This window comes from Phacochoerus africanus, chromosome 3 (assembly GCF_016906955.1).
Source record: "Phacochoerus africanus isolate WHEZ1 chromosome 3, ROS_Pafr_v1, whole genome shotgun sequence".
Taxonomy (NCBI): domain Eukaryota; kingdom Metazoa; phylum Chordata; class Mammalia; order Artiodactyla; family Suidae; genus Phacochoerus; species Phacochoerus africanus.
In genome coordinates, this window is record NC_062546.1 from 1,632,449 (window position 1) to 1,651,851 (window position 19,403).

General features: G+C 62.5%; 1 protein-coding gene across 1 annotated transcript in view; it reads left to right on the forward strand.

Annotated features, from left to right (window-relative positions):
- TAF4 (TATA-box binding protein associated factor 4) overlaps positions 1–19,403 on the forward strand; it is a 64,987-nt gene that overhangs the window by 29,761 nt on the left and 15,823 nt on the right. The window contains 13 exon segments of the mRNA XM_047770729.1: positions 3,615–3,781; positions 4,777–4,896; positions 7,328–7,447; positions 8,242–8,364; positions 10,367–10,456; positions 10,920–11,165; positions 12,433–12,580; positions 12,978–13,092; positions 15,127–15,296; positions 15,527–15,657; positions 16,837–16,962; positions 17,404–17,460; positions 18,554–18,673. Of these exon segments, the coding sequence (XP_047626685.1) occupies positions 3,615–3,781; positions 4,777–4,896; positions 7,328–7,447; positions 8,242–8,364; positions 10,367–10,456; positions 10,920–11,165; positions 12,433–12,580; positions 12,978–13,092; positions 15,127–15,296; positions 15,527–15,657; positions 16,837–16,962; positions 17,404–17,460; positions 18,554–18,673 (1,733 nt within the window).

A 19,403-nucleotide genomic window follows, 5' to 3' on the forward strand; every position in this document is an offset into this window, starting at 1 on the left:
GTTCGACGTGTCGTGTAGCTTTGGCTGACCCACATCTCCGTTAAAACACAGGGACAGATGGGGTACGAAAGGGGCAGAAGAACCTCAGTGCGGCGCGGGAGCCCTCGGGCTGGTCTTGCCCCTGGCGCCCGAGCCAGGCGGGGGGTCACTGGGTCTCCGAGAACCGGTGGTCGCGCTCATGCTGAGATGGGCCCTGGGGCCCCAGGGCAGGCGGCCGGCTGCCTGCTGCCCGCTCCCTGTGCGGCCGCGAGGGGCGCCCCGGCCTCCGGAAGCGGCGGCGTCCTGGCCCGTGGTGCCCGGGAGCATGTGCGGCCCAGCTCGGTGGCCTCGAAACGGCTGGTGCGGGTTTTAGGCTGTGCGTGGATGGTAGTTTAAGAACCCGAGCCTTCACAGTAGCGCAAACAGAAACCAGCCTGTTTCCAGCAGTAAAGAAATTGTAAATACGTTTTGGATGAGATAACGTGTAACCAGTGAAAATAAGGGGTTTGAAAAGAAAATAAATACCACACTCAACATCAACAAAATTTCCTCAGTTTTCTCTGCAAGGATCCAAGCACGCGTGTTGCACACGTGCACACACAGCAGAGGCTGGAGAGCGACGCGCACAGTGGCGGGATTTGGGGAGACTGCCCTTTTCCGCGACGTGCCTGCCTTTCTCAGGTTCTCTGTGGGGGACACTCACCGTTGGTGCTGAGGAGACGGTGCAGTGTTTAAAGGGACCCCGAGGGGCTCTCTGGCGGCTTCAGCTGGACGAATCCTCGTCGTTGCTCGTTGCACGTTGGCTGGTTTTGGCTTTAGGGCGTCCTGAGTGGAGGAGGGAGACGGGGCGCGGGGCTGCGGTGCCGGGAAGGTGGCCCGGGGGGGCTGTGGCTGGACCGGGAGGCAGGCCTGGGTCCGGGGCTCCCGGCTCCCCTGTTGGCCGCCCTCAGGAATGGACCGCTGGGCGGAGGGAAGGCCTTCGGAAGTGGAGTTGTGCTGAGCAGGACAAGTGTGCCTCTTGCCCAGCTCAAGGGTGGGGTGGCTGTGGCTCGGGCGCCCAGCTCTCTTCCGCCGAAGCCAGGCGGGCGTGTGTGGTAGGGACTAGGGCGGCCCGTCGGGGAAGCGCTGTGGTGTGTGCACGGCTGCGTGGGGGCTCCGGGGGAGCCACTTACCGCCTGCCAGGCAGGGAGGGACCTTCCCCGACCAGCTCCCGGAGCTGCACGCAGAGGGGCGGCAACAGGTGGCCTGGGGGCTGCCCCCCCCCCCACTGCGTTTCCATGACCTCGTATCTAAAATTATTGGTTGTATTTGAAGACAAAGTCGCGTTTCTTTGCCTTTGCAGGAGGAGGTAGGTACAGTTATGTGTTGGAAGGGAGTGGTTAGCAGCAGAGTTTACGATCCACAGCCCTGATAATGTCACAGCTCGGCTTTTGAGGCCGTGGTGCTGTTCCGATTGTCCCCAGGCCGTCACGTGCTTGCCCGACTGCTTTGTGTCGGAATCAGCGCCTGTCCACGTGGTGGACAGGGAAGCCGACAGCAAAGTGGTCCCCAGGGCAGCCCCTGCCCGTGGGCGTCCCCAGGCTGGAGCAGCCACTTGGCTTCCACGCCCTGTGGCAGCTGTCACGTTTCTCGCTTACCCATTTAAATGCCCACTCTAGCCATTTTTTTTTTGTCTTTTCTAGGGCCGCTCCCGCGGCATATGGAGGTTCCCAGGCTAGGGGTTGAATCGGAGCTGTAGCCACCGGCCTACGCCAGAGCCACAGCAACGCGGGATCCGAGCTGCGTCTGCAGCCTACACCACAGCTCACGGCAACGCCGGATCGTTAACCCACTGAGCAAGGGCAGGGACCGAACCCGCAACCTCATGGTTCCTAGTCGGATTCGTTAACCACTGCGCCACGACGGGAACTCCTCTAGCCATTTTTAATGCCACAGAAAGGGTATGTCACTGCAAGGGCCGTGTCGTCTCTTCTGGGGAAGACCCTTGCTTCTGTCCCCAGCTGTCCCTCTCACCGTGGGCACGTCACACAGCCCCAGTGGCCACAGATCCCCGTGGCCTCCCTGGCCTGTTCACCACATTGCCTTCCCTGCATGTGTATTGTGTAAGTGTTCCTTTAAATGCCTGTACCTGTCCTGCTTCAAGTGGAAAAGCCTTTGACGACCAAAGCGTTGGTGTCAGTGAGGTTGACACTGGGGCTCCCAGCCTGGGAATGGGGGGCTTGGGTGTCCTGCTCCCAGCCAGCCCTGGCGCCCCTGCAGGAAGGGCCGAGTGGCCTGGGGAGCAAGGGCTGGCTGTTCCCTGAGCCCCCTCTTTGGGGGCCCCAGACACGCATGGCCCAGGCTGGTGGCCCTTCGAGCTGGCTCCTGGCCCACCAAGCCTTCTGAGGACCGAGCAAGCTTCTTAGGTCATGGTCGTCACTCCAGCCCTGAGCATTCCAGGCCTTTCTCCCTTCTGAGCCTCAGCAAGCTCTCGGATTTTGGAGGTTTCGAGAGAGTAAGTTATTGGCAATTTTTTGGGGGGGATTTCAGCCCCGCTTGTTGTAAAAGGCATGTTTGGGAGGGAGGCTCTCGTAATGGGCATAAACGTGGGTCCTTTGGCTCAAGCACTGCAAGTGTGGACCTGGGGAGAGGCTGTCACTTCTGGTGTCGTGGTGGTGCTGCAGGAGCACCAGGGACTTGTAGGTCGGTGTGACCCCCCCGGTTGGCTCAGGAGGCCTCGTGTCACGTGGGAAGGCTGGCAGCGGTCCTCGGGCTCGAGGGTCCCATTTGCAGCTCCCCGTGGGAGGACACAGAGGTGCCCTGCGGCGGGCTCTCCGGGCGACACCCCTGGCAGCTGCTTGCCTGGTCCTTTAGTGGGTGCCGGGCCCCGCCGAGGCCTCCATCCTCATCTCTGTCCCGGGAACTTCAGTGTGACAGTTGTGTTACTGTTGCTGATGGGATCTAGGAGGTAATTGGTTGCTGCTGTTTGAAGCTAAAATTGACGCAAACCTGGCCACTAGGACTTGGTTTCCAGCGGTTGAGCCAAAGCCCCATGAAGTGTCGGTGGTCCTCGGGGGTCTCTGCGTCTCCGAGTGGGCATCCCACGTTACGTCGGCCCGGCCCTGCCCCCCGCCCACGAGGAGGCCGTTCCTAGAAGGGGCGTTGCAGGCCTCAGGGCTCGGGCATGTGGGCTGTGGGGAGCCCTGTCCTCTGGGGTCCCGCCCAGCCCGCGAGGACGGCAAAGGGGCCAAGCTGCCTCCTCCAGTGGAGTGGGGGCCAGGGAGACCTACCTGCTCCAGGGCTGGGGCTCCAACCATGACCTCTGACCAGACGCTGCTGCCCTGTGAACTCGGCCACGCCCGGCAGCCCTGGTGGGGAGTGTGCACGGCCGTGGGGACGTGCAGGCCCTCAGCGTCCCTGCCCCCTTGCAGGGGCGCGGGGGGCTGTGGGCAGGGGTGCGGCATGAGGGCTTGGCCTGGCCCGTTTACGAAGGGGGCTCAGCCGCTGCCTGACGGCCGTGACCGAGTCCTTAGGTTTTGCTGTCGTCTACACTGCCTTGCTGGCAAGCCCGTTGACAGCTTCCGCCTCCTGAGCTGTCGGGGCCCTGTAGAGTCGGGCCCTTGGGGGCCCACTTCCTGATGCCCCCTCTTCCCCAGGTATGGTCCTCGTGCGAAGCGAGAATGGCCAGTTGCTGATGATCCCTCAGCAGGCCTTGGCCCAGATGCAGGCGCAGGCCCAGGCCCAGGCCCAGCCGCAGAGCAGCATGGGGCCCCGGCCGGCCACCCCCACAAGTGCCCCTCCCGTGCAGATCTCCGCTGTGCAGGTGAGTGCCCCCCTTCCTTCCTTCTCTGCTGGCACCCCCCCCCCCCCCGCCCCGCCCCAGCCTCAGATCTACCTGTGCTGCTCGCAGGGCGCAGGAGCGGTGGATCCAGTTAGCACCGAGCCTGTGTTGGCTGTCACTGTCAGGGAGGCCTAGGACCTTTACAGGATTGTGGCAAACACCCCCCACCCTGGGCATGGAAGCCTTTAGGGTTCCTGCCCCGCCCCCTGGGCTGTGGCGGGAGGGTCGCGATGCTTGAAGCCGGTGCCGGACCCCCCTTCCCCGGTGCCTGCCCTTCATTTCCGTCTGGGCCGCACCAGCGCGATGCCCCCGTGTGCTCGGCCTCCTGCCGCCTGCCTGTCTGTGGTGCGGTTCTGCTGTTGGGAGCGGGCTGGCTGTTTAGTAACTAAGGGGCAGATTCGGAAGGTCTGGGAAACCTCGGGGACTTGGGCTGCCCTCCCTCTGGGGTCAGGCGGCGCCTGTGCTGTGTGTGCTCGGGGACTCAGAGCGCCCTGCTCCGTGCCACACCCGAGTGCCCGGAGCTGACCTCGGGGCCCAGGGGGGCCCGCGTGGTTTCACTGCCACTGCCGCTGTGCGCGTCCGCATCGGATGCGCACTGGTTTTGCTCGGCCGGCTCCGGGTCACCTTCCGCTCGCGGCCGTCTCTCCCTCCGGGGTTGAGATGTCCGTCCTTCCCTCCGAGTCTGCAGCCCCGGGACCAGCCTTTCGACGCAGGGGACGTGCTTCTTACGGCCCTTGTTGCTTTCTGGTGCTTGTGACCAGGATTTCAGGAAATGCACCCAAGGATGGGTTTCCCAGGCACACGCGTTCCTCAGCGACCGTGGCGGGCACTTGGTCAGGAAGGTCTGCTGGCGCCTCTGGCCCCGCGTGTGCCGGTGCCGATGGCCCGCTTCCCTGGGGAGAGAGAGGGGCGGTGCCGCCGCCGCCGCCGGGCGCTTGCTCCTGCTCCCCACTAGGCCACTCCTCCTTGTCTTCCAGGCACCGGGGACCCCCATCATTGCACGGCAGGTGACCCCCACGACCATCATCAAGCAGGTGTCTCAGGCCCAGACGACGGTCCAGCCCACGGCGGCGCTGCAGCGCTCGCCCGGAGTTCAGGTGAGGCTGGTCCCCGCAGCGCCCTGGTGCTGGACGCTGGGCCGTGGAGATGGGGAGAGGCGGGGCTCTTCTGAAGCTCGTGTTCTTCTCTGACCACTGACGACACAGGGCGGGTCAGAGTTGCTCTTCTTTGAAGCAGTGCAGCACTGAACACCGGCAGCACTTTGAAAAGCTTCCCGTTAGGCTGTGTCACCTTAGTGGTGTCTGGCAGCCCCCAGAGCGGGGGAGACCACTGCGCAGGTGGGGTGTGTGCGTGTGAGCGGGTGTGTTCCTGCCCCGAGGGGACAGTGGCCTCTGCCCTGGCTGTTAATGTGCGTCATTCTCAGCACCCCCCTCACCGCTGGGCATGGACCCTGGGGCGTGAGCTCCAGACCGCAATCCGATCCAGGTCTCAGCCAGCTCGGCCTCGGAGCTGCCTGCCTGCAGCTGCATCCTCTGCAGGCGCTGAAGCTGGTTCTCGGACTGTTCACTGCCAGCCCTCGAGGGGAGGGTCGGTGTGTTTGCTGGCCCTCTCTGCGGTGGTGCGAGCTGGGGATGCCAGCCTCCCCCAGTGTGCTGGCTGGCTGGCTGGCTGGCTTTTTTTTTTTTTGTTACTTTAGGGCTGCACCCTTGCCATATGGACTTCCCAGGCTAGGGGTTGAATTGGAGCTGCAGCTGCTGGCCTACACCACAGCTACAGCAACTGGGGATCCGAGCTACATCTGTGACCTACACGGCAGCTCACGGCAACGCCGGATCCTTAACCCACTGAGCGAGGCCAGGGATCGAACCTGCGTCCTCATGGATGCCAGTCAGATTCGTTTCTACTACGCCACAGTGGGGAACTCCTTCTCCTGGTGGGTTTTGACGGCAGTGAGGGGAGGAGGCCGGGGGCCGAGGGCCGAGGGTGGTGCTTTGGGCACAGGGCAGGGTGGCCCCAGGTGGCCAGGTTGGAGCAGCAGTCGGAGGCTGAGTGGCTCATGGCTACTCCAGTGTCTTCTGTCCTCTGGGAGGGTCAGGAAGCTCACCGTTTCTGCGTCCCGTGCGGCGGAGAAGGAGAAACTTGTGGGGACAGGCGTTGTCTGGGGGGCCTCGGTCCTCAGCGGACCAGCGGGCGCTGACAAGGGCTGCCACTCCTGGTGTGAGCAGAGCCCCCAGGGGTCACAGGGCCCTGGCCGTCTCTGGGCGCCCAGCAGCAGCTCCGGAGGTGGCTCCTGGTCGCTTCTCTTGATCTTCCTCCTTGGAAGTTTGTTCTTTGACTGACAACAGTAACGCAGGCTTGGAGTTCCCCTGGTGGCGCAGCTGGTTAAGGATCTGGCATTGTCACTCTGTGGCGCAGGTTCTGTCCCTGGCCTGGGAATTTCTGCATGTCGGCAGGCTTGGCCAAAAACAGCAACAAAAGCAAAGTAATACATCCTCACTGTTGTAAGGAAAAGAACGGGGATGATCGAGAAAAGGCCCTTTCCAACTCACACGTGTCCGGTGAGGCCAGTGTCCACAGCCTGGAGGTCACTTTTGGAACCTTAGGGACCTCTGGGGACACGTCAGTGCAGATTTCAGCTGCTTGCCCATCAGGGAGCGGCCAGGGCTCCGGGACCCGTTTGCTTAGAAGGGGTTACACTGCCCCCTACCTTCAGAAAGTGAGTAACGTTTGCGAAATTGAGAAGCCTGGGTTTTTAAATTGGGAAAGTTGGTAATGAAAAAACTCCAGAACATAGGTGCGTCCTGATGGCTCGCGTGGAGTAGGGCTCTCAGGAATTTGACTAAGGCCAGCGGTTTGAGCTGCCCGACTTGTTTGGTGTCCAGCGGTTCGTTTGCTTAAACACAGTTGTTTAGCAGCGTGGCCTCTGCCTCCCCACACCCACTGCTTCGGGTCCCTGTCTGCTCCGGGACCCCCTCCAGGGTAGTTCTTGATGGGCCCTGTGTGCGGAGAGCAGAGAGAGGTTGGTCTGGCAGTGGAGGGGGCCCAGGGGCCCTGAGGATGCTGGTGCCACCCCCGTGGGGGTGTGGTGGGTGCTGCCTGTGTGTGTGTGCGAGCGAGCGAGCGAGAGACGGAGGGAGAGAGAGAGACGGAGGGAGGGGGCGGGGGAGAGCCCTGGCCTTCTTGTCACCCCCTCCCTGCACAAGCCAGGTGATGGGCTTTCCAGTCCGTTTCTGTTCTGTTTTCGGAGTTTCTGAGGCGGGACCTGGTCTGGTTATTCAGAGGTCGTACAGGTCTCCCTGTGGCTCTCGGCCTTGACTTCCGACAACTGGCTTCGGGTCCGTCGGTTTTTGCTGCTGGTGCAGAGGATCACCTCCTGGGTGCTCAGGGTGGCCTTGGGGACGCGCTCTGCCGTGGGCTGGTGTGGGTCCTCGTGGGTGTGTGTCTGGGGGGCCCCCGCCTGCTGCAGGGGGTCCCACGGGGACCATCTCCTCAGAGCCTCTCTTGACCTTGAGTTTTGGATTCTTGCAGCCTCAGCTTGTCCTGGGCGGCACTGCCCAGACCGCTTCGCTCGGGACGGCCACAGCGGTTCAGACGGGGACACCTCAGCGAACGGTCCCGGGGGCCACCCCCACCTCCACAGCTGCCACGGTGAGTGCCGCCCTCCGGCAGCCCAGGCCCCTCCTGATGGGGGCATCGGCCCCCCTGCAGGTGCCTCCCTTCCCCCCCCCAGACCTCGGGGGCCGCCTGTCGTGTCTGAGCCGCCCTGGAGCACCGGCCAGCTTGGGGGAGCCACGGCTCCCGGCGCGGCAGTGTGCTGAGGTCTCTGTGGTTCGTGCCAAGAGGGGGCTGAGGGCGTGGGCCTTTGCAGGGCGACAGGAAGGGCCCACCGCCCTGCGGGAGGCCTTGGGGCCGTGCGGAGGTCTGCGAGGTCGAGCCCGGGGTGCGGGCTGTGCCGAGTTGCCGTCTGGCGGGTGGCAGCGCCCCCTCGGTCTTACTTCTCAGCAGTTTTCCTGCACGTGTGTGAGCCTTTACACGGTGGGAGGTGCGTGCACGCCGCACTTTTCCCTTCCTTGGCCGAGCGTCTCCGTCCTCTTTGGCTGCTGCGCTGCGATCCGGTTCCGCCCCTCGCGCCCCCAAGTGTCAGCTGTTCCCTGGGACGGGCGGCATCACGGCCGACCCGCCCGCAGGCCGTTAGTTACGTTTCCCGGAGACGAGGGCGGCCGGAGGGCGAGGCGAGCTTGCGGCGCGTGTGTCCCTCGGGCGCCTGTGTGGCTTCCGCTCCCATCAGCAAGGCCGCGAGAGTCCCTGCGGTTTCTCGAAAGACCTCTTGGAGGAGAAGTCGCCGTTTCTCATGTGATGAATGTATCTTAGCTAAGCTGAACGCTGTGAAGACCGCCTGCCTTTTAAGTTTTTCACTTGTGTTTTTATAAATTTGTATCCAGGAAACTATGGAAAACGTGAAGAAATGTAAAAATTTTTTATCTACATTAATAAAACTGGCTTCATCCGGTAAACAGTCTACAGAGACCGCCGCTAACGTGAAGGAGCTGGTGCAGAGCCTGCTGGTAAGAGGGCTTTTGATGTTGGACCTTCACCCCGAAGCGCTTGGCCTTGACCCGTGGAGGAGGCGTCTGGCTCTCAGCCGGGGCGGCTCTGTGCGCAGGCAGCAGGGGAGCGCGGGGCTGTTTCTAGAATCTCCTTTTCCCGACTAGCTGCTGCCTCACGTGCTCGCAGTGGGCATGTAAACTCACCGGCAGGGGCTGGGTTTGTTGTGAAGGCTCTCGCTCTCCTCCGCCTGCCTAACCTCTTCCCACGGAGGGCATCAGTTAAGCTGATGCGGAGTGACGAGTCCGGCCAGGTCCCCTCCAGCCTTCATGTGTCATTATTTTTAGCCGACTTGGCGTCTGATGGGCACCCGTTGGCATCCACTCCTCCTCCCCAGCCCCAGAGAGATTCCCCACGGAGGCCTGGACGTTACCTGCAAGCGCAGGATTCCTCCAGCCCTGGGGCTCCTGGAGGCGGGGTCTGCTGCGGGCTGGGGGCCGGGGGCTGCGGGCCGGGGCTGCGGTCGCGCCTCGGGCCCTCCTGCAGCGGCCTTTAACCTGAGGGCCCTGCCGTCCTGCTTCTTTTCTTTCCTTCCGGTTTCTCTGTTGAGGAAGCCAGGCGGACTCACTCACGGACTGTTGGGTGTTTTCTGCCCTTTTGCTGGTGGATCTGCCGGCTCAGCCCCTCCACTCCCAGCCTCCCTTCTGGGCCGAGGGGTTGGGCGGGAGGGGAGCCTCTCTGGGCCGGCTCTGCGGTGTCCGAGACACCCAGTCCCGCTTTCCTAAGCAAAACTGACGGCTTCAGGCCTTACGTAAATGTTTTCAGGAAACTCAGATTGAAAAAGCATCTCACCTCCTGCAAGGAAAAAGAACTGCCAGCTTTTTGTTTGTTTTAATTGTTAGGATTTCATTTCCGAATGAAAACTTCTAAATAAACACCGATCCCTTTTTTCCCATGGCCCCATGTCCCTGGCCCCCTCCCCGCTGCTGAACGAATTGGTTTGTCTCTGGGAGTTCCCATCGTGGCTCAGTGGTAACGAACCTGACTAGTGTCCAGGAGGATGCAGGTTCGATCCCTGGCGTCGCTCATTGGGTTAAGGATCTGGTGCTTCTATGAGCTGCGCTGTAGGTCCTAGGCCTGGCTTGGGTCTGGCATTGCTGTGGCTGTGGTTTAGATTGACAGCTACAGCTCCTATTCGACCCCTAGCCTGGGAACTTCCATTTGCTGCAGGTGTGGCCTTAAAAAGCAGGAAAAAAAAAAAAAAGGAATCGGCTTGTCTTGCTGTCTCTCTGCTCCCAGACGACTCCATCACTGGCCCCTTGTGCTACGCCCTTAGCAGGGCACTGGGACCCCCGTGCCGCCCCTCTTCCATGGCCCCTTTGTGGCCCTGGTTGCTCCTTCCTTGAATTGGGTCCAGTCGGCACCGGGCGTGCTGCTGGTGGCGGTGACCCTGGTGGGCGGAGCTTTGTCGCGGAGGGCTCTGGGAGTCAGGTCCTGGCCGGAATGCTGCTCCTCTCCGGGGTGTCCCCTCCCTGCCCACCTCCTGTCCTTGTGCCCAGTGTGCTTTGGTTTCCAGGCCAGATGGTGCCTGCCCTGGTCAAGGCGCCCAGCTGCTCGTGGCTTGGGGCTCCCCCTGGGGCCCGAGGTCTTCGCACGGGTGCTGCGCCTCCTGTCAGGGTGTCCCCGGCCTGCGCTGCTCTGTGGCTGGGGTTCTGGCTTTGCTGGCGGGGTTCCTTTTAAGCTAGTCCGCATCCTGGCAGAAGGCCCCGGTGCACGTGTGGCGGGTCGGTGCCGGCAGACGACAGGTGGAGCCGTGAGTGCCGGCGGGAGCCTTCAGCCCACACCCGGGCAGCTGTGTGGGCTGCACACCCAGCGCCCGGCCCCGCCCGCACCTCTGTCCAGGGCACGACCTGGCGGGAGCAGCAGCTCCTCCCACAGCACGTGCCCGGAGAAACGCTGAGTGAAGAGACGCCTTCGACCGGGTGTTGGGGGAGGAATTTCAGTGTGCATTTTATTTTGAAGGATGGAAAAATCGAAGCGGAAGACTTCACCAGCAGGTTATACCGGGAGCTTAATTCCTCACCTCAACCTTACCTTGTGCCTTTCCTGAAGGTAATTGGAAGCCCCGCGCGCCTGGGGCGGGGCGGGGCTGGGGCTGAGGCTGGGGGCCTGTCCTGGGCTGGCACGGCCGTCACTGTCGCGGTGTTGGCACGTGTGAAGCACCCCAAGACAGGTGTTCGGTTGTCTCTTCGAGGGTTTTCTGTAAGCGAGACCCCTGCCCCTGCCGCCGCTCGGGTGTCACACTGGGGGTGGAGAAGGGCCCTCTCCCCGCAGAGGGCGACCTGAGCGCGAGAAGCTGCTGGGGCGCCCGGGCCGCTGGGATGAGGGTGTCCCTGAGACGGCACCTGCTGCCGTGGTGTGCTTGACCGCGTTTCGGAACGACGCCTGCTGGTCCTTCCAGCCGCTTGCGGCCAGTCCTCGTGCGGCTCGCCCTGCGGGCGCCCAGGGCCAGTGGGGCGTCACGCCTGTCGCCGTCTCAGGGATGCATGTCTCTGTTGTGTCTCTTTCTGCCCAGAGGAGCCTGCCTGCCTTGAGACAGCTGACCCCCGACTCCGCTGCCTTCATCCAGCAGAGCCAGCAGCAGCAGCCGCCGGCCTCCCAGGCCACCACCGCGCTCACGGCCGTGGTGCTCAGTGGCTCGGTCCAGCGCACCGCCGGGAAGACGGCGGCCACGGTGACCAGCGCCCTCCAGCCCCCTGTCATCAGCCTCACGCAGCCCACACAGGTTGGCGTCGGCAAGCAGGGGCAGCCCACACCGCTGGTATGCAGGCGAGAGCCGTGCCCGCCCCCTGCCCACCTCTTGCATAAGTTGGCTGCGACTCTGAGAAGCCTGCTGGGGAGGCCGGGGTGTCACCTAAACACTAGTGGCAGCTGGAGGCCGAGGCCTGCAGGCGTGTCCCTTACGTCCGGCCCGTGGCTGCCCGTGGCTGCCGGCTTTCACACCGCTCCGCCCGGCCTGTGCCTTTGGGCCGTCTGGTTGGGCGAGCCCTGTGCTGGTCGCCGACCTTTCAGCCCGACCTTGTCCCTGTACGGGCGCAGGCGAGCGCGTCGGGTGCGTCAGGCAGAGCCTAGTGGCTTTGTGGCGAGGGCCCAGCTCTGAGCGGCTTTGGGGCCTGGGGCTTCCCAGGGGCTGGAACTGCAGGCTCTGGTGGCTCGTTATTCTGCGGCTCTGCCCTGGGAAGAGTTAGGTTTGAAAGGCAATTGCTTTTGTTTTTTTATGTCAAAAAGATTTTGTTGCTAGACAGACAGTGAAAAGAGTGAGGCCAGGCAGGTCCTCGTGTCCCTTCACTGGGCCATGGAGCGTTTATGGTAATGCTCCCGTACGGACCCGGTGGGCGACCGAGTCAGGAGAGGGTGTTTGCTCCCCTGCTCAGGTGAGGAGCTGCCCGTGCTTCTGCCTCCGCAGGTGGCGAGGGAGGCCCGCTGGGCGGGGCGGGAGCCGTGTGTCCGCGGGGGGCGTAGGGCTGCTGTGCCGGTGGCACCGGAGGGCGCGCTCTCTGGACGGGCACTCGCTGGGGAGCCACTCGTCTCGCGGGTCGGGCCTCGCCTGTGCAGTAGCATGAGGGGCGCTGCCCGTGCTCCTGGGCAGGAGACAGGCCGCGTGGAGCACGGGGCCTCTGGCGCCTCTGCTTCCCGCGTCTGCACGCAGTGCGGCAGGGTGCGGTCAGGCCCACCGGTCCCGAACCTCCGCATCGTCCACAGGCTGTGCGGCAGGGAGGGCGCTGCCTCACCCCCTCCGTGCCAGTGCTGTGACGTGGGGTGTAGGCCCAGGTCACCTGTGCTGATACCAGGGAGAGGCCGCCCACTCCCGCCGGTTCTGAGCCGCGGAACACGGACCCCTGGGCTGTGACCTCAGGGCTCCACGTGTGGCCTCCGAGCAGCCGGTCTGCCCGCGGAGCTCTTGGTGGTGCCGCCTCGGGGCCTGTCCCATCCGCCTGGTCCTCCCAGGCCTGGGTCCTCTGTGGGGAGCAGGCAGCGGCCCGGGGAGGAGGGGGCTGTGCCGACGCGCCCTCTGGCCTCTGCCTCAGGTGATCCAGCAGCCGCCCAAGCCTGGAGCGCTGATCCGGCCCCCGCAGGTGACGCTGACGCAGACGCCCATGGTGGCGCTCCGGCAGCCCCACAGCCGCATCGTGCTCACCACGCCGCAGCAGATCCAGCTCAACCAGCTGCAGCCAGGTGAGCCCCGGTCCTGGGCCTCCTCCCGGACGGAGGCCGAGGGCGCGGCACGTGAAGTGGCCCGCGTGGTTTGCGGCTCGGGTGGAGGGAGCGGTGTTGGTTCCGCTGGCGCCTGTACCGGCCACCCCCGTCAGCGCGGTTTCGGGGCTGAGTTCCCTGGCAGTAGCCAGTCCTGGGCTTCAGGAGGTGCGACGTGGGCAGATGCTGCCGAGGCCCCGCTGCGCTCTCCTCCTTGACTTAGAGCTAGTCACCCGCTGTGGGGAAAAGCGCCACCATAGCGGGTTGGGAGCGGCGGCCCTTCCCTCGGCCCATCCAGCACCGGAGGGAGCGGCCCGTCCGCAGGCGCGGCGGCTCCGTGTCCCTGCGCAGTGGCACACCCTCGTCTCTTGTTTTGCAGTCCCCGTGGTGAAACCTGCTGTGTTGCCTGGAACCAAAGCTCTTTCTGCTGTCTCGGCTCAAGCGGCTGCTGCACAGAAAAATAAACTCAAGGAGCCTGGGGGCGGCTCGTTTCGGTGAGAGGACTGAGCCCCGCCTCGCCCGGTGCTGCTGCGCGTGGGGACGGTGTGCCTCCTGTCCCTTCTTGGGGATCCTCGCTCCTGACCGCGGTGTGTCTCCCCAGCACGTAGCCGGGGCCGTTTGCTGCAGACGCAGGGCGGGTGGGCACAGCGCCCACGTTCTCTGACTTTGTGGCGGGGCAGTGAGCACGTGCCGGCCGTGAGCGGTTTGGCTTCGAGCGCAACCCCAGAACCTTCAGAAGCCCTGTGCTGGGTCTCTCGACAAGCAGCTGGTCTGCACGTCACTGCCGAAAAGCGTGCCTGCCCTGCCCTTCCCAGAGGCCTCGGCCCCGGAGCTGTCCGGGAGCAGGAGCAGGCCGGGGGTGGGCAGTGCGGGGAGCTGGGGTGGCCTGAGCCAGGGTCGGTGTCCGAGCAGGGCGGGGAGGGTGTGGTGCCTGGCACTGCCCCAGCATGTGGGGTCGGGGCTGGTGGGGTGGGAAGGACGTCCGAGAGGCAGAGGGCGGAGGTGGCAGTGGGAGCTCCGTCCACCAGCAGGTCACAAGTCCAGGAGCCAGGGCTGCTGGCAGCCAGGTCTCTTCGTGGCAGGCGAGGGACTCAGACGTGCAGGGAGGGGTAGACAGGCTGCGCCGGGGCAGGGGCTGGGGGGTGGGTCTTGAGATTGGGTGTGCCCGTGTGCACGTCTGCAGGGGCTGCAGGTGGGCGCTGCTCGCTGCCCCACTGAAGGGGCTGGGGGACAGTGACGCCACGACCCAGCGGCCAGATGGTGCAGTGACAGGGCACTTTGTGAGGCTGCCGATGCCAGGGCTGGGGTCAGGAGGGTGCAGGACGAGTTAGTGCTTCTTGTTCAGTCAGAAACCAGTGTCCAAGGGTGTGAGTATGGGTCAGAAGCCCCCAAGGGACCTGGGCACGTCTGCAGTGCTCGATTGTACCCGCTGGATGGGACAGGAAAACGAGCTGGTGACACGAGTAAAGGGATGGTTTATGGCGAGCGGAGCTTGCTGGGTCTCAGGGCGCGTCCCGCGAGGTCCTCATAGCTGCCCGGGGAGGGAGCGCCCTGACGGCGATGGCGGGAAGCCGGGCAGGGACCCCCTGGGCAGGAACCCCCTGAGCCGGGACCCCTGCTAAAGATGCATCGCCTGCGTCTCGGCCCCAGGGGCCGGCGGGCGGGGAAAGTGAGGCTGCGCTGCAGAAGGCCTGGCCCGTGACCTTCCCGGCGTCAAGGGCACGCGGGTCAGGGAGCGGCTGCAGAGGCGCCGCAGGCAGGTGCAGCGGGTGATCCTGAGCAGCGGCCTTTGCGTGGAGCCGCTGGGGGACAGTCAGCCACAGCCGGGCTCGGAGTGTGGCCGCTGGCCGCGGACGGGGTGGGGGGAGGGGGGTGGTCCGTAGGGGACGCCCCTGTCCGCAGGGAGGCAACTGCACTGTCCCGGGGGGTGGGGGTGGGGGTGGGGGGGGGGCGTCGTGTCGGCCGCTCAGCCTCCAGATGCAGGGAGACTTCCCTCTGTGGTGGTCTTCCCACGTTGCGCCAGCTGTGACTTTTTTTTTTTTTTTGGCTTTTTTAAAGGCCGCGCCTGTGGCACATGGAGGTTTCCGGGCTAGGAGTCTAATCGGAGCTCCAGCTGCTGGCCTACACCACAGCCACAGCAATGCAGGATCCTTAACCCACTGAGCAAGGTCAGGGATCGCACCCACAACCTCATGGTTCCCAGTCGGATTTGTTTCTCCTGCGCCACGGCGGGAACTCCCACTGTGATTGTTTTAAAAACAAGTCACTGCTGTGGGTCCCGTGAAGCAGCGAGCAGATCGGTTGCGCGTGGCCGTCTCTGAACGGACGGCTTGCCCCCGGCGGGTCTCCGCGGGAAAGCACAGGTTCACTTTCAGGAGGCTGCTTTCCCTTGCAGGTGGCAGGGCGGTGCCAGAGGGAGCTGGCGGACGCATGCCTGGAGGCGACAGCGCCCGCTGCCTCAGGGCCACCTGGGCGTGCCCGCTCGGCGCCCTCCCTGGGACAGCAGCGTCTCTTCTTCTCTCCCGAAGGGATGACGATGACATCAATGACGTGGCGTCGATGGCCGGAGTAAACCTGTCGGAAGAAAGTGCCAGGATATTAGCCACGAACTCTGAGCTGGTGGGCACGCTGACGCGGTCCTGCAAGGACGAGACCTTCCTCCTCCCAGCGCCTTTACAGAGACGGATATTAGAGATAGGTGCGCCCGAGCCTCCCGCCAGCTCCGGCCCGGGGTGGGGGGCACACTCGGTCCCGTGTCACCCGTCTCCCCTGGGCTGTGCTTTCCGCGTCGTTGCCGGCGCCGTTCTCGGGTGGTTGAAGCCGGCGTGGACCCCGCCTCCCGCAGGGCTGCCCGGGGGCTGCAGATGCGAGAAGAACAGGGCGGGAAGCGAAGGGCTTCCGTGGTTGTGAGACGGGGCCTGTCCTCAGGTAAAAAGCACGGCATCACCGAGCTGCACCCCGACGTGGTGGGCTACGTGTCACACGCCACGCAGCAGAGGCTGCAGAACCTCGTGGAGAAGATCTCAGAAACGGCCCAGCAGAAGAACTTCTCTTACAAGGTAACCTGCCGCCGCCCCCCCCCCCCCCGGCGAGGCCGCCCGCTGCCCAGGCCCGGAGGGGCGCTGTGGGTCGGCCCGGGGCGGGGGCGAGGGGCCCCGCTGGCTCTGCCTTGCTCAGTGGTAGCGTCTGGGAGGGGTGCGCGTCCTTCACCCCGTGGTGCTCTGGGTGCGGCTGGCCGGCGGGGGCGGAGGGACGGGCCCGCGAGGGGATGCGCTGGAGGGAGCCGGCCGCGCGGGGACGGCGGCGGCGTCTGCCCGTCTCCTCTCTGGGCTTCTTGGCTCCCGCGGCTGCGACTGCGGCTGCAGACCCAGGGCTTCGGCCCACTCGTGCTCCTGCGGCCTCTGCTCTGTGGAGGGTGGCCCGCACCGAAGCCCCGGCCTTGCGAGGAGAACCCGCCTTCTCTCCAGTCGTTGTCCTGTTCTGGAGGGCGCCACGGGGCCACCAGCGCTGCAGGGCAGCGTTCCAAATAAGAGCTTGTAACTGTTTCGCTTTCAATTTTTAAAAAAAAAATTTTGGCTGTGCCTGTGTCATGTCCTGGGCCAGGGATCAAACCCACGCCCCAGCAGTAACCAGAGCCACAGCAGTGATAGCGTTGGCTCCTGAACCCACTGAGCCGCAAGGGAACTGCCTAAAATATTTTGTATATTACTGGAAAACATTTTGTTTTATTTATTTATTATTATTATTATCTTTTTGTCTTTTTTTTTTGCCATTTCTTGGGCTGCTCCCACGGCATATGGAGGTTCCCAAGCTAGGGGTTGAATTGGAGCCGCAGCCACCTGCCTACGCCAGAGCCACAGCAACGTGGGATCTGAGCCGCGTCTGCGACCTACCCCACAGCTCACGGCAACGCTGGATCCTTAACCCACTGAGTAAGGCCAGGGATCGAACCTGCAACCTCACGGTTCCTAGTTGGATTCGTTGACCACTGTGCCACGAGAACTTCTGTAAAACATTTAAAATGTTCCTTAAAAACCAAATGATAGCCAAGTGTGTGAAACGGAAACTTCCCCAGAGCCTCTCCGTGACCTCTCTCACCTGAGCGCACCTGTGAGCGTCCGGCGCGCGTGTCAGATGCAGAGTGCGGGGTTGGGTCTGGCGCCAGTGTGGACCTTGGGTGCCCAGACTGTGCAGCTGGGTGTCCAGGCTCCTGACAAATGGTGCTTTTACTCCCGTAGGACGATGACAGATACGAGCAGGCAAGTGACGTCCGGGCTCAGCTCAAGTTCTTTGAACAGCTCGATCAGATTGAAAAGCAGAGGAAAGACGAGCAGGAGAGAGAGATCTTGATGCGGGCGGCAAAGGCAAGTGCTCGTGGGCCCCTTGGTCGCACTGGTGTCCCCTCCGTCCGGCGCCGCAGACGTGCTTGGGTTCCCAGGAGCCCGAGCGGGGTGTGCGGCTGGCCTGGATGGCGTGGTGCGCGGGCTGGGGCGGAGCTGCGGGGAAGCCAGTCACTCGGCCCCGACTGAGCCTGGGGTCCTGGCCCGTTGTCCTCACGTCACATCAAGTCAGACTCCAGGGCCACGTCCTATTTCTTATATCCAAGTGGTATTGGTTTTCATGAATGCCGTTTGCTTGTTTTTCACGATGGTACGTATGTTCCATCTCTGGCTATTAACATTTAAAGAACTTAACGTGCATTCTGCCACGTAGAGGTTATTGTATCGTGACTACGGTAACGTGTTTGTCAGATGATCAACATTTAAGTCATAAATCATTTTCCTTTTTTCCCCGTTTGAAAATAGTCTCGATCCAGACAAGAAGATCCAGAACAGTTAAGATTGAAACAGAAGGCAAAGGAGGTAAGCTGCTCGTTCTTCTAGTTCAGGAATTTGCACACTTGAAAACACGCTCGCGTATCATCTCGGCATCTTCACAGGAGAGAAGGGCTGAGAAAGCGATGCTGTTTCTGCACAGCGGGCTTCCCCTAGCAGTTGGGAATGTTTGCAAGGGTGTTTGTCCTGCTTTTAAACACCACGGTAGTTCTCCCTTGGTGCATCCGATGGCTAGACTTTCAGAATTCCCTCATATTTTTTGAGTGTTTTAAGATGAGCATCTATTGCAAAAATTTCTTTCTTTCTTTCTTTCCTTTTTTTTTGTCTTTTTGCCGTTTCTTGGGTTGCTCCCGCGGCATATGGAGGTTCCCAGGCTAGGGGTTGAATCGGAGCTGTAGCCACCGGCCTACGCCACAGCCACAGCAACGCGGGATCTGAGCTGCGTCTGCAACCTACCCCACAGCTCACGGCAACGCCAGGTCCTTAACCCACTGAGCAAGGGCAGGGACCGAACCCGAGACCTCATGGTTCCCAGTCGGATTCGTTAACCACTGAGCCACGATGGGAACTCCAAAATTTCTTTTCTTTAGGAAGTTTTTTGGCCGCGCTTGTGGCACTCAGAAATCTCTGGGCCAGGGATCAGACCCGTGTCACAGCAGTGCCAACGCTGTAGCCTTAACCTGATGAGCGAGCCACGAGGGAGCTGGGTGATGTGTAGTTGTGGCTTTACTGTTATTCTCCCCCCACCTTCCTTTTTCGCTAATGGCTGCGCCTGTGGCACATGGACGCTCCTGGCCCAGGGATTGAGTCCGAGCCACAGCTTCGGCCTTTACCGCAGCTGCGGCAGTGCCAGACCCTTTAATCCCTGCGCAGGGCCAGGGATCAAAGCTGTGCCTCTGCAGTGACCCAAGGCACTGCAGTCAGGTTCTTAACCCACGACACCACAGCAGGAGCTCCAGCTGCTTTACTGTTTTTATGATTGTAGGGTAAGCTTCTTGTTAAAAAATTGAAGAAAATTTCATTTAGAAACACTTGGAAAATGCTCTGGTGTCAGTGTATGACTTTTATAGAAAAAAAAAACTTGCACAAAATGATAGCCCGTTTCCTTTTCAAAACAAAGATGCAGCAACAAGAACTGGCACAGATGAGGCAGCGAGATGCCAACCTCACAGCCTTGGCCGCCATCGGGCCCAGGAAAAAGAGGAAAGTGGACTCTCCGGGACCGGGATCCGGAGCAGAGGTACCGCAGCGTCTGGGGACGGGCTGGAAGGGCCTCGGGCACCTGCCGCCCCCCCCCCCCCCCCCCGCCTCCGGGCGCCAGGCCCACCGCCCGGGGCTCCTGACCGTTGCTTACCGTCTCACCTCCCCGGAGTGTGTGCTTTGCACGCGCTGCCTTATATTCAAATCAGGCTGCTCGTGGAGGTCGCACGAGCGCAGAGGTCTTTGCGTGAGGAAGTCTGATCACCGTAGTTTCCCGTGATGAGATGCAGACGCGCTCTGGAGAGAATGTGGGGAGCTGACTGTCGCAGGAGTGGCCTCCCCGGGCGGACTGTCCTTGCTGCGCGGGGGGCGAGGGGCGACTCCGGGCATGATGGAGAGTCGGTTCCTGTTCGTCCACGTTTTATTCATTTCCTGTTTTGTTTGCTGTCATCTCTCTGTATATTTACAAACCCGACTCCAAAGTCTTGTTATTTTCTCTCCAGCCTGTCAGTTGTTTTGTGAGCCAGTCACAGGGAGAGAGCGCCCATCGTCTTTGCAGGTTTTGCCATCTTCACCGTTTCTGGTGTGCCTGCCGCCCGGGACCCCTTGGCTGGAAGGTCGGCATTGCGCCTCTTGTAGCGCAGGCGGCAGGTTCTCAGCTTTCGTTGCCTGAAAATGGTGGTATTTCACCCCCAAACGTTTGAATGGTTTCCTCTGAATATTGACAGTTTTTTCTTTCCGTTCCAGTTTTTAAGTTTTTTATTTTATTT